At 42.2% G+C, this 14722-nt stretch overlaps 1 protein-coding gene across 4 annotated transcripts in view; it reads right to left on the bottom strand.

The window, feature by feature from the left end:
* Nucleotides 1-192: 192 nt before the first annotated feature.
* Nucleotides 193-14722, bottom strand: part of LOC119362104 (NEP1-interacting protein-like 2) — an 18050-nt gene continuing 3520 nt past the window's right edge. Inside the window, exons 3-6 of one of the 4 annotated variants that reach the window (XM_037627299.1) lie at nucleotides 13797-13880; nucleotides 13241-13405; nucleotides 724-833; nucleotides 505-623 (exon numbers count right to left, since the gene is read on the bottom strand). In XM_037627299.1, the coding sequence (XP_037483196.1) occupies nucleotides 614-623; nucleotides 724-833; nucleotides 13241-13405; nucleotides 13797-13880 (369 nt within the window). In that variant the 3' untranslated portion in view covers nucleotides 505-613. Of the gene's footprint in view, nucleotides 624-723; nucleotides 834-13240; nucleotides 13406-13796; nucleotides 13881-14722 lie in introns of all 4 variants that reach the window. The other 3 variants (XM_037627300.1, XM_037627301.1, XM_037627297.1) reach the window with 3 other exon arrangements.

Below are 14722 nucleotides of genomic sequence, written 5' to 3'. Positions count from 1 at the left end.
ATGTTGTTTCTTGATTTTTCATGTTTTTACCTGCAATTATTCTTTCCGTTTAAACAACATATTCTTTTTTGCAATCTTCAACCCAATTCTAATCTTTTTCAAAAAAAATCCTTTAGTATATAGCTCTTTTCTTATGGCAGGTACCAAGACAGAAGCTTCACACTGTAATTGAAAGATGTACAACTTTTTAAATATTCCACTGCTGAAAAACCAAAATCATAGCTCATTTTCTTATGTCTGATCACAGAAGCACATTGTAAAATTGAATGTCTTGTATACATTCTATGGCAGACAATCAATCTTTCCACACAACATTTTCCGCGGAATGTAAGATAAAATGTCAGATGTACAAATCCACTTGCTTGGAGTACGCGGTGTGTGTATACTCTCTCTCTCCCTCCTCTCACTTTCTACAATGTATGAGAGCAAATACTTTACATAATTTATTCCTTCTAGGACAGAGAACTCGACTGTAAAAAATGCATGTATTCCTATATACGCTGCACATGTTGCCGACACACAGGGCATGAACCGTGGGTAAAGAGCCATTTGTCCACGCAGGGCTGGTGAAAAGCATGGGAGCAATTCGGCAACCTCCTTGCTGTCTCGCCAGCTACCATATCCTACAAGATCAAGAAGCATACTATTAGGATTTCCGAGGTTGAGATAAACAAAAAATAGTTTTCTTGTTTTTTCTTGAAAAGTAAAACATGAAAAACTCACAAAGTAAACACCAACCACATTGCATTCAGTAGTAGGCAAAATTTGCTATGGAACTTGCTAACTGCAATTGCTTCTAAAGAAGACACGAACGTGGCTGTTGTTGCACATCTCTGCATTCATTATTCAACCATGGTGTTGCGGTTTAGTGTTCAGGTGTACGCTGGCTAGCTATCACTTGTAACGAAAATGTAGAAGAACACCATTGCTTATGCATGAGAAAACATCAATTTCACAATATTTTTTCAACAAAATGCGAAAGCAAATCTGGAGGTTAGCTGCTTCACAATATTCTGTGAAGAAAAGGTTTGGTCTTAGCTGAGTTTTAGTACATAAGGCTCCATGAACCTTAGTCGTTAGCACAATGTTTAGCCCGAGATTCAGTACCAGATCAATCACCACTGACAACCAGCTGGAAAATAGCAGCAGTCACCTAGTGGTAAGTACTCTTCTCAGTGACGGGCTCAAGTTTTAGAAATGGGTATTAAAAAATATCATGAAAAAAAATATAATTTAAAGTGGAAAAATCAACAAAGAACGGGTTTTGACACCATGACATGTGAGCCTTGTCCAAAACAAATGAACAAATGCGTGTTTAAATTCAATAAATAAACCATACAGATAATTGTTGTAGCACAATGAAAATTTGCAAACTTCGGCCTTATTGAAACCGAATTTTTGTCACAAAGACACAATTTTAGCATATCTTTGCCATTTCTAATGTCAAAATATCTCATGCTCATTGAAACACATGATTTTTTTTATCTAGACATGTAATAATGATCAAAATATAATCCAAGTGAAAGAGAGGAAATGAGGAACCCAGGTAATAATGTCTCAACCAACTACTCTACAACTTCATCCCTTTTAATATTCCATGACGAAATTATACTATTGTATGTTAGACAGAACAATACATATTATTATTTTGCCAAAATTAACGTGTATTCAGCAGAATACCCATAAATTATGGTGGGCCCGCTCTTAACTCTGCTACGAATCTTCGGGGCATTGATCGACATGCAACCACCTAGTGAAACTAGTCAGCTATGGATCTTTAGGACACGAATCAACTTAACACACATTTATGACCCAGGTAGTGTATAACATGTTAGCTAATCTTGACTCCTTGTATGCAATTGTGGTAGCAACAGAACTTCAACATAATGTAGTTTTTTGCCTCTGTTATTTTTGGTTCTTTTTGTAAATATTCTGTGCAGGTTTGTCGGTTTTCACTTCTTAATGAAATAGCCAGAGGACATGCTTTTCTCGTAAATAATACTACATTTGTTCCAAATTAGCTGTCGCTCAAACAGATGTATGTAGCACTGAAATACGTCTAGATACACCCATTTCAGTGACAACTAATATTGGAGGGAGTACATTTCTATTGAACCAAAACCAACACTCCTCCAAGCTAATTGATTGCCACCTTAATGCTCTACAATAATTACTTATCTAAGTTGACTACAGTTGGTTCTTCTATAATATGTGATAATGTCTTTTTGGTGTCTATATAAAAATTTAAATTTAGTGTAATCATGGAGTATTTAGGATGTCAACTTTGTGTATGTTTTCAAGTACCGCAGAGTCCTATAGAGCAGTGACTGCAACTTCAATCAGAATCAGGACTGTTCCCTTAAGAATCCAGGATATTTACGTCTGCTCCCGCGGTGCATAGGCAGACTGTTCAATCCACAGCTAAGTCTATTTGCGTAATGTGTTTTCTTGTACTTGGTAGTTTCCTGTGTTCTCTTTTGGTTTCTTGCTTGAAAGTGTTTTAACATTTGTTGTGAAGCTTTCCGCAAAAAAAAACATTTGTTGTGAAGCACTGGCAAAAGATCCTCTAAATGATGTGTGCTTTAATCGTTTTGCTTATACACACCTTAACAATATCCATGCTTTAACCTGGTATTTTCCCATCATTTTTTTCATTTCACCTCAAGACATACACCTTTATTCAATACATACACAGTTTTGTCACCTCTATTTTGTGACGCTATTTAATATCTACCTCTTCTTTGGCATCAGGTTACTTATTATTATTTCTTTAGAAGAGTTCCTTCAACCATTTATGATTTTTGAGGATTTAAACGTTGGATGCTAACCAACTCAAAATTATTGTATTTCGCCTCTTGGTCAAATTCCGGTCATACTAAGTGACTTTGTGTCTGGTAGCTAGCTTCTAATTCATGTTATTAGAATTAAGTTCCACTTGATAAAGGAATTGTGTATCCATGGATAATAATGTTGCCCCCTGTATATGCTCTGCTTGTCAGTTTGGAAGAGCGGTGAATTTCATCAACTCTCTTCGCACATTCTTCTCTAAAGATGGCATTAGTATTCGGCTCTCCTGCCCCTACACTTCCCTCAAAACAGCCAAGACGAACGACTCATTCGCTCAACCAAAGACATTGTTCGTATGCTCCTCATTCAAGCAAACTTTCCACCACCATTTTGGGTTGAAGCCCTCCATACCGCCACCTATCTCCTCAATCGCCACCCATCCAGTCCCATTAATTTTCTTACGCCCTACTATCTTCTCTTTGGTGTCCATCCAACATACAACCATCTCCGCGTCTTTGGCTGCTTATGCTCCCCAAACACATATGCCACGTCCCTCATATGCGTTGCAATATCTCACCTTGGCACGCCTAGATTTATCTTATGCAGTACAACAAGTTTGCCTCTTCATGAATGATCCCCGTGACTCACATTTTCAGCTCATAGAACACATTTTGCGTTATATCTGGGGCAGCACATAGCTTGGTTTGCAACTATATCAATCCTCCACTCACGATTTGATTGCATACTGGGATGCCGATTGGGCGGGTTGTATACTCGCAAACCCACCTCTGGATTTTGTGTATTCTTGGGCAACAATGTCGTGTCTTGGTCTTCGAAACGGCAACATATTGTTCCTCGCTCTAGTGCTGAGGCGGAGTATTCGGTTGCCAATTGTGTTGCTAAGTCATGTTGGCTTCCCCAACTTCTGACCGAGCTCCATCATCCACCGGATCATGCAACTGTCGTCTATTGTGAGTTTGTGACAATGTGAACGCGATGTATTTGTCTTCGAACCCAATAGAACATCAGTGGGCGAAGCATGTGGAGATTAATCATCATTTTTGTTCGGGATCGCGTCAAGTCGGGTGAGGATCATGTTCTACATATACCCACAACGTCACAGACTCGCAGTTTGCCGACATATTCACAAAAGGGCTCCCAACTACTGTCTTCACCGAGTTTCACAACTGTCTCAATGTCACGTCCAGCGTTGTTTCCACAATAGGGGCGTTGAACATTATGTGTTGCACGTGTTATCTCTTATGTATGTACGTGTGTTATGACAGCCGATCCAGTTTTCTAGGGATAGCACAAGATACGAGCGTGCATGCACCTGCACGACCCTCTCTCTTGAAGGAAATATGCCCTAGAGGCAATAATAAAGTTATTATTTATTTCCTTATTTCATGATAAATGTTTATTATTCATGCTAGAATTGTATTAACCGGAAATATAATACATGTGTGAATACATAGACAAACATAGTGTCACTAGTATGCCTCTACTTGACTAGCTCGTTTATCAGAGATGGTTATGTTTCCTAGCCATGGACAAAAGAGTTGTCATTTGATTAACGGGGGATCACATCATTAGGAGAATGATGTGATTGACTTGACCCATTCCGTTAGCTTAGCACTTGATCGTTTAGTATGTTGCTATTGCTTTCTTCATGACTTATACATGTTCCTGTAACTATGAGATTATGCAACTCCCGTTTACCGGAGGAACACTTTGGGTACTACCAAACGTCACAACGTAACTGGGTGATTATAAAGGAGTACTACAGGTGTCTCCGAAGGTACATGTTGAGTTGGCGTATTTCGAGATTAGGTTTTGTCACTCCGATTGTCGGAGAGGTATCTCTGGGCCCTCTCGGTAATGCACATCATTATAAGCCTTGCAAGCAATGTGACCAATGAGTTGGTTACGGGATGATGCATTACAGAACGAGTAAAGAGACTTGCCGGAGACGAGATTGAACTAGGTATTGGATACCGACGATCGAATCTCGGGCAAGTAACATACCGATGACAAAGGGAACAACGTATGTTGTTATGCGGTTTGACCGATAAAGATCTTCGTAGAATATGTAGGAGCCAATATGGGCATCCAGGTCCTGCTATTGGTTATTGACCGAGAATAGTTCTAGGTCATGTCTACATAGTTCTCGAACCCGTAGGGTCCGCACGCTTAAGGTTTCGATGACAGTTATATTATGAGTTTATGAGTTTTGATGTACCGAAGGAGTTCGGAGTCCCGGATGAGATCGGGGACATGACGAGGAGTCTCGGAATGGTCGAGACATAAAGATTGATATATTGGACGACTATATTCGAACACCGGAAAGGTTCCGGGAGTTTTCGGAGAAAACCGGAGTACCGGAGGGTTACCGGAACCCCCCCGGGAAGTAATGGGCCTTGATGGGCCCTATTGGAGAAAGAGAGGGGCCGGCCAGGGTAAGTGGCGCGCCCCCTCCCCTTGAGTCCGAATAGGACAAGGAAGGGGGGGGGGCGGCGCCCCCCTTGCCTTCCCCCTCTCCTACTCCTTCCTTCCCCCTCCTTCTTGGATTACGAAAAGGAGGGGGGAAACCTACTTGGAGTAGGTTTCCCCCTCCTAGGGTGCGCCTGCCCTTAGGCCGGCCCCCTCCTCCCTCCCTCCTTTATATACGGGGGCGGGGGGCACCCCATAGACACACAAGTTGATCTACGGATCGTTCCTTAGCCGTGTGCGGTGCCCCCTTCCACCATATTCCACCTCGGTCATATCGTCGCGGAGTTTAGGCGAAGCCCTGCGCCGGTAGAACATCATCATCGTCACCACGCCGTCGTGCTGACGGAACTCATCTCCGGAGCCTTTGCTGGATCGGAGGGCCGGAGATCGTCATCGAGCTGAACGTGTGCTGAACTCAGAGGCTACGTACGTTCGATGCTTGGATCGGTCGGGTCGTGAAGACGTACGACTACATCAACCGCGTTGTGCTAACGCTTCCGCTTACGGTCTATGAGGGTACGTGGACGAACACTCTCCCCTCTCGTTGCTATGCCATCACCATGATCTTGCGTGTACGTAGGAATTTTTTTGAAATTACTACGTTCCCCAACAGTGGCATCCGAGCCTAGGTTTTTATGGTTTGATGTTATATGCACGAGTAGAACACAAGTGAGTTGTGGACGATATAAGTCATACTGCCTACCAGCATGTCATACTTTGGTTCGGTGGTATTGTTGGATGAAGCGGCCCGGACCGACATTACGGGTACGCTTACGCGTACGCTTACCGACGTGCTTTGCACACAGGTGGCTGGCGGGTGTCAGTTTCTCCAACTTTAGTTGAACCGAGTGTGGCTACGCCCGGTCCTTGCGAAGGTTAAAACGGAGTCTATTTGACAAACTATCGTTGTGGTTTTGATGCGTAGGTGAGATTGGTTCTTGCTTAAGCCCGTAGCAGCCACGTAAAACTTGCAACAACAAAGTAGAGGACGTCTAACTTGTTTTTGCAGGGCATGTTGTGATGTGATATGGTCAAGACGTGATGAGATATAAGTTGTTGTATGAGATGATCATGTTTTGTTGAAGTTATCGACGACTGGCAGAAGCTCTATGGTTGTCTCTTTGTTGCATAAGATGCAAGTGCCAAATAATTGCTTTACTTTATCGCTATGCGATAGCAATAGTTGCAAGAGCAATAGTTGGTGAGACGACCATGTGATGACACATTGATATAGATCAAGATGATGAAGATCATGGTGTCGTGCCGGTGACGATAGAGATCATGACAGTACTTTGGAGATGGAGATCAAAAGACGCAAGATGATCATGGCCATATCATGTCACATATTTTGAATATGATGTTTATCTGTTATACATCTTATTATGTTTTGTTTGACGGTAGCATTTTAAGATGATCTCTCACTAATTATCAAGAAGTGTTCTCCCTGAGTATGCACCGTTGCCAAAGTTCGTCGTGCCCAGATACCACGTGATGATCGGGTGTGATAAGCTCTACGTCCATCTACAACGGGTGCAAGCCAGTTTTGCACACGCAGAATACTCAGGTTAAACTTGACGAGCCTAACATATGCAGATATGGCCTCGGAGCACGGAGACCGAAAGGTCGAGCGTGAATCATATAGTAGATATGATCAACATAGTGATGTTCACCATTGAAAACTACTCCATCTCACGTGATGATCGGTTATGGTTTAGTTGATTTGGATCACGTGATCACTTAGATGACTAGAGAGATGTCTGTCTAAGTGGGAGTTCTTAAGTAATATGATTAATTGAACTTAAATTTATCATGAACTTAGTCCTGGTAGTATTTTGCAAATTATGTTGTAGATCAATAGCTTGCATTGTTGCTTTCATATGTTTATTTTGATATGTTCCTAGAGAAAATTGTGTTGAAAATGTTAGTAGCAATGATGCGGATTGGATCCGTGATCTGAGGTTTATCCTCATTGCTGCACAGAAGAATTATGTCCTTAATGCACCGCTAGGTGATAGACCTATTGCAGGAGCAGATGCAGACGTTATGAACGTTTAGCTAAGCTCAATATGATGACTACTTGATAGTTTAGTGCACCATGCTTAACGGCTTAGAATCGGGACTTCAAAGACGTTTTTGAACGTCATGGACCATATAAGATGTTCCAGGAGTTGAAGTTAATATTTCAAGCAAATACCCGAGTTGAGAGATATGAAGTCTCCAACAAGTTCTATAGCTAAAAGATGGAGGAGAATCGCTCAACTAGTGAGCATGTGCTCAGATTGTCTGGGTACTTCAATCGCTTGAATCAAGTGGGAGTTAATCTTCCAGATAAGATAGTGATTGACAGAATTCTCTAGTCACCATCACTAAGTTACTAGAACTTCGTGATGAACTATAATATGCAAGGGATGACGAAAGTTATTCCTGAGCTCTTCGCGATGTTGAGATCGGCGAAGGTAGAAATCAAGAAAAGAGCATCAAGTGTTGATGGTTAACAAGATCACTAGTTTCAAGAAAAAGGCAAAGGGAAAAGAAGGGGAACTTCAAGAAGAACGGCAAGCAAGTTGCTGCTCAAGTGAAAAAACCCAAGTCTGGTCCTAAGCCTGAGACTAAGTGCTTCTACTGCAAAGAGACTGGTCACTGGAAGAGGTACTACCCCAAGTGATTGGCGGATAAGAAGGATGGCAAAGTGAACATAAGTATATTTGATATACATGTTATTGATGTGTACTTTACTAGTGTTTATAGCAACCCCTCAGTATTTGATACTAGTTCAGTTGCTAAGATTAGTAACTCGAAACGGGAGTTGCAGAATAAACAAAGACTAGTTAAAGGGTGAAGTGACGATGTGTGTTGGAAATAGTTCCAAGATTGATATGATCATCATCGCACACTCCCTATACTTTCGGGATTAGTGTTAAACCTAAATAAGTGTTATTTGGTGTTTACGTTGAGCATGAATATGATTTGATCATGTTTATTGCAATATGGTTATTCATGTAAGTTAGAGAATAATTGTTGTTCTATTTACATGAATAAAACCTTCTATGGTCATACATCCAATGAAAATGGTTTGTTGGGTCTCGATCGTGTGATACACATATTCGTAATATTGAAGCCAAAAGATGCAAAGTTAATAATGATAGTGCAACTTATTTGTGGCACTGCCGTTTAGGTCATATCGGTGTAAAGCGCATGAAGAAACTCCATAAAGATGGATTTTCGGAATCACTTGGTTATGAATCATTTGATGCTTGCGAACCGTGCCTTTTGGGCAAGATGACTAAAACTCCATTCTTCGGAACAATGGAACGAGCTACTGACTTATTGAAAATAATACATACTGATGTATGCAGACCAATGAGTATGAAGGCTCGTGGCAAGTATCGTTATTTTCTGACCTTCACAGATGATTTGAGAAGATATGGGTATATCTACTTGATGAAACATAAGTCTGAAATAGTTGAAAGGTTCAAAGAATTTCAGAGTGAAGTGGAAAATCATCGTAACAAGAAAATAAAGTTTCTGCGATCTGATCGTGGAGATGAATATTTGAGTTACGAGTTTGGTCTTTAATTAAAACAATGTGGAATAGTTTCACAGCTCACGCCACCTGGAACACCACAATGTTATGGTGTGTCCGAACGTCGTAACCGCACTTTATTGGATATGGTGCGATCTATGATGTCTCTTACTGATTTACCAATATTGTTTTGGGGTTATGCATTAGAGACAGCTGCATTCACATTAAAAGGGCACCACCTAAATCCGTTGAGACGACAACACATGAACTGTGGTTTAGCAAGAAACCCAAGTTGTCGTTTCTTAAAGTTTGGGGCTGCGATGCTTATGTGAAAAAGTTTCATCCTGATAAGCTCGAACCCAAATCGGAGAAGTGCGTCTTCATAGAATACCCAAAGGAAATAGTTGGGTACACCTTCTATCACAAATCCGAAGGCAAGATATTCGTTGCTAAAAATGGATCCTTTCTAGAGAAGGAGTTTCTCTCGAAAGAAGTGAGTGGGAGGAAAGTAGAACTTGATGAGGTAACTGTACTTGCTCCCTTATTGGAAAGTAGTTCATCACAGAAATCAGTTCATGTGACAAATACACCAATTAGTGAGGAAGCTAATGATATTGATCATGAAACTTCAGATCAAGTTACTACAGAACCTCGTAGGTCTTCCAGAGTAAGATCCACATCAGAGTGGTGTAGTAATCATGTTCTGGAAGTCATGTTACTAGACAATGATGAACCTACGAACTATGAGGAAGCGATGATGAGCCCAGATTCCGCGAAATGGCTCGAGGCCATAAAATCTGAGATATGACCATGTATGAGAACAAAGTATGGACTTTGATTGACTTGCTCGATGATCAGCAAGCCATGTTAAATGAATGGATCTTCAAGAGGAAGACGAACACTGATAGTAGTGTTACTATCTACCAAGCTCGCTTGTTGCGAAAGGTTTTCAACAAGTTCAAGTTGTTGAATACGATGAGATTTTCTCACTCGTATCGATGCTTAAGTCTGTCTGAATCATGTTAGCAATTGCCACATTTCATGAAATCTGGCAAATGGATGTCAAAACTGCATTCCTTAATGGATTTATTAAAGAAGAGTTGTATATGATGCAACCAGAAGATTTTGTCAATCCTAAAGGTGCTAACAAAATGTGCAAGCTCCAGCGATCAATCTATGGACTGGTGCAAGCATCTCGGAGTTGGAATATACGCTTTGATAAGTTGATCAAAGCATATAGTTTTATATGGACTTACGATGAAGCCTGTATTTACAATAAAGTGAGTGGGAGCACTACAACCTTTCTGATTAGTATATGTGAGTGACATATTGTTGATCAGAAATGATGTAGAATTTTTCTGCAAAGCATAAAGGAGTGTTTTAAAGGAGTTCTTTAAAAAGAAAAGACCTAAGTAAAAGCTACTTACATATTGAGCATCAAGATCTATTGAGATAGATCAAGACGCTTGATAAGATTTTCAATGAGTACATACCTTGGCAAGAATTTGAAATAGTTCAAAATGGAACAGTCAAAGAAAGAGTTCTTGCCTGTGTTGCAAAGGTATGAAATTGAGTAAGACTCAAATCCCAACCACAGCAGAAAATAGAAAGAGAATGAAAAGTCATTCCCTATGCCTCAGTCATAGGTTCTATAAAGTATGCTATGCTATGTACCAGACCTATTGTATACCTTGCTCTGAATTTGGCAAGGGAGTACAATAGTGATCTAGGAGTAGATCACTAGACATTGGTCAAGAATATCCTTAGTAAGGACTAAGGAGATGTTTCTCGATTATGGAGGTGATAAAAGAGTTTGTTGTAAAAGTTACATCAGTGCAAACTTTTACACTGATCCAGATGACTCTAAGTCTCAACCTGGATACATATTGAAAGTGGGAGCAATTAGCTAGAGTAGCTCCGTGCAGAGCATTGTGGACATAAAATATTTGCAAAATACATGCGGCTCTGAATGTGACAGACCCGTTGACTAAGCTTCTCTCACGAGCAAAACATGATCACACCTTAGTACTCTTTGGGTGTTAATCACATAGCGATGTGAACTAGATTATTGACTCTAGTAAACCCTTTGGATGTTGGTCACATGATGATGTGAACTATGGGTGTTAATCATATACAGATATGAATATTGGTGTTAAATCACATGGCGATGTGAACTAGATTATTGACTCTAGTGCAAGTGGGAGTCTGAAGGAAATATGCCCTAGAGGCAATAATAAAGTTATTATTTATTTCCTTATTTCATGATAAATGTTTATTATTCATGCTAGAATTGTATTAACCGGAAACATAATACATGTGTGAATACATAGACAAACATAGTGTCACTAGTATGCCTCTACTTGACTAGCTCGTTTATCAGAGATGGTTATGTTTCCTAGCCATGGACAAAAGAGTTGTCATTTGATTAACGGGATCACATCATTAGGAGAATGATGTGATTGACTTGACCCATTCCGTTAGCTTAGCACTTGATCGTTTAGTATGTTGCTATTGCTTTCTTCATGACTTATACATGTTCCTGTAACTATGAGATTATGCAACTCCCGTTTACCGGAGGAACACTTTGGGTACTACCAAACGTCACAACGTAACTGGGTGATTATAAAGGAGTACTACAGGTGTCTCCGAAGGTACATGTTGAGTTGGCGTATTTCGAGATTAGGTTTTGTCACTCCGATTGTCGGAGAGGTATCTCTGGGCCCTCTCGGTAATGCACATCATTATAAGCCTTGCAAGCAATGTGACCAATGAGTTGGTTACGGGATGATGCATTACAGAACGAGTAAAGAGACTTGCCGGTGACGAGATTGAACTAGGTATTGGATACCGACGATCGAATCTCGGGCAAGTAACATACCGATGACAAAGGGAACAACGTATGTTGTTATGCGGTTTGATCGATAAAGATCTTCGTAGAATATGTAGGAGCCAATATGGGCATCCAGGTCCCGCTATTGCTTATTGACCGAGAATAGTTCTAGGTCATGTCTACATAGTTCTCGAACCCGTAGGGTCCGCACGCTTAAGGTTTCGATGACAGTTATATTATGAGTTTATGAGTTTTGATGTACCGAAGGAGTTCGGAGTCCCGGATGAGATCGGGGACATGACGAGGAGTCTCGGAATGGCCGAGACATAAAGATTGATATATTGGACGACTATATTTGGACACCGGAAAGGTTCCGGGAGTTTTCGGAGAAAACCGGAGTACCGGAGGGTTACCGGAACCCCCCCGGGAAGTAATGGGCCTTGATGGGCCCTATTGGAGAAAGAGAGGGGCCGGCCAGGGCAAGTGGCGCGCCCCCTCCCCTTGAATCCGAATAGGACAAGGAAGGGGGGGGGGGCGGCGCCCCCCTTGCCTTCCCCCTCTCCTACTCCTTCCTTCCCCCTCCTTCTTGGATTAGGAAAAGGAGGGGGGAAACCTACTTGGAGTAGGTTTCCCCCTCCTAGGGCGCGCCTCCCCTTAGGCCGGCCCCCTCCTCCCTCCCTCCTTTATATACGGGGGCGGGGGGCACCCCATAGACACACAAGTTGATCTACGGATCGTTCCTTAGCCGTGTGTGGTGCCCCCTTCCACCATATTCCACCTCGGTCATATCGTCGCGGAGTTTAGGCGAAGCCCTGCGCCGGTAGAACATCATCATCGTCACCACGCCGTCGTGCTGACGGAACTCATCTCCGGAGCCTTTGCTGGATCGGAGGGCCGGAGATCGTCATCGAGCTGAACGTGTGCTGAACTCGGAGGCTCCGTACGTTCGGTGCTTGGATCGGTCGGATCGTGAAGACGTACGACTACATCAACCGCGTTGTGCTAACGCTTCCGCTTACGGTCTACGAGGGTACGTGGACGAACACTCTCCCCTCTCGTTGCTATGCCATCACCATGATCTTGCGTGTACGTAGGAATTTTTTTGAAATTACTATGTTCCCCAACATCTCTCTCTCTCTCTCTCTCTGTTCCCTATATATGTAAACAGCCTATGAGGGAATACAGCATGTGTGTGAGTGTTATTCATCCTTCAGCTTTCTGTGCCTCATGAAGCACACCACGGGCGGGTGTGTAATTGCCATTGATGGTAGTGATCAGTGGCGGGTGATGACTTTGTTAATTCAAAGCCGGGCTCTTCGCGAGCCTTCATTCCAAAATAATAAAAAAATCAGTGGCGGGTGATATCTGTGAACCCACCTGTGATGATAGCTATCACTGGTGGGCCTTTCCACTCGTTTGAGATGGGTGAGACATCCCTGACCCATATTTTTCTCGATAAAGATCCCTGACCCATATGGGCATGCGGGTGGCCATTGAAAGGGCTTTTGACCTGCCGGTAATAGTCTGTTCTATGGCAGTGCAAGTGCAAATTACGCAAGAAAGATGTTTTCTGACAAAAATGAAGCCTATTCTGATAGTGATAATTGTACCTGTAGACAAATAGTGCAAGGCAGGTTTTCATGAAATGTGCTATGGACCTGATCAGTTACCACATAGTGTGGTAATTTCTTCAGGGACTCGGGCGAAAGCCCTCTCAACGAAATGTCTCCGAAGATTTCATACACATCATCCTGACCAAAGCCGGATATGCTGACCTGTTGATGAAAATAGTAGTCTAAAATTCAGTATAGATGCATCCACGACACATGACGGGACCTCTATTAATAATTGTGAATCCAACGTCTTCCTCTTCGTAGTATGGGCCATTCAGTCTAATTTGATTCTTGCACCAAATGATTTTTTTAAAGGTTGCACCAAATGAATACACTTGACATCACCATTACTATGGTACCAAACATTTTCATGAACGAATGATCGCCAGTATGTTCCTCCAAGGGGAACAAATCGACGGTGGATAATAGTTTTTTTTTTTGAAATGGACGGTGGATAATACTCCCTTTGTCCCAAAATATAAGAATGTTTTTCACACTACACCAGTGTCAAAAACGTTCTTATATTATGGGACGGAGGGAGTAGTTAACTGACCTGTGACTGGTGTGATGTATGTGCTGAAAATCCAAGCCGCTGTTGCTCAAACCGGGCATGAAGGAGCTGCTCTATGAAATCTGTCTGAACAACATACCAAGAATTTTCTTAAAGGTGTATATAGAACATACTGTACCAACTAATAGAAACTATAGCTTCCGCACGAAAAAAAGGGAAAACGACGTAGCAATAGGCAATAGTGGTAGTTACAACGGGCATTCAGGCTGACAAGCTGATGAACATATACAGGATCATATATAGTACTCCCTCTTTTTTTGCGAAAATTTGGTATACTCCCTCTGTATTAAAACTATAAAATATAAGACATTTTTGAAGTTTTTAATACGGAGAGAGTAGCATTATTCCTGGCTTTTTGCAGAGGCTGCATGACCCACTTGTGCACACTCGGAATTAATGCGGTTGTGATCTACACGACCTGGATTGAAATAAACAACAGCAATTGCCAATCAGGTCATGTCGTCCCGCTGATGCCACGTCCTGGCGTCTCCACTGTGGCCGGTGTAATAGGGAAAGCCCCCTGAGTTGCCACAGGATCAAGAATCGAAAACTGAAAGAATGATGTACGTACAGCTCCGCATACTGTTCATAGAAAATCACAGGTTAACCATATTGTAGCGATGGCGGTCGTGATGGCTGCTGGGGCAGCGCAATAGCCGGGATGACGACGGCTGGCGGCCGGCTGGTCTTCGGCAGCATCAGGGATGGCTGGTGCTGGCTTGGCGGCTTGGATGTTGCTGCTGTTTTGCGCGGGGTGCCGGTTCTGGCTCGCACGACGGTGATGGAATGGCTTCGCCGACAATGATGCAGTGGCCGGTGGTGCCGGTGGGATTGTTCTGGCCGGTAGCTGCTGTCTTTGGTGGAGCCGCGGGAGGTGGTCCTTGTGAGCCGGTTCGACGGCAGGATCT

Source organism: Triticum dicoccoides, chromosome 2B (genome assembly GCF_002162155.2).
Source record: "Triticum dicoccoides isolate Atlit2015 ecotype Zavitan chromosome 2B, WEW_v2.0, whole genome shotgun sequence".
Classification (NCBI taxonomy): Eukaryota; Viridiplantae; Streptophyta; class Magnoliopsida; order Poales; family Poaceae; genus Triticum; species Triticum dicoccoides.
This window is presented reverse-complemented; position numbering and strand designations above follow the sequence as displayed.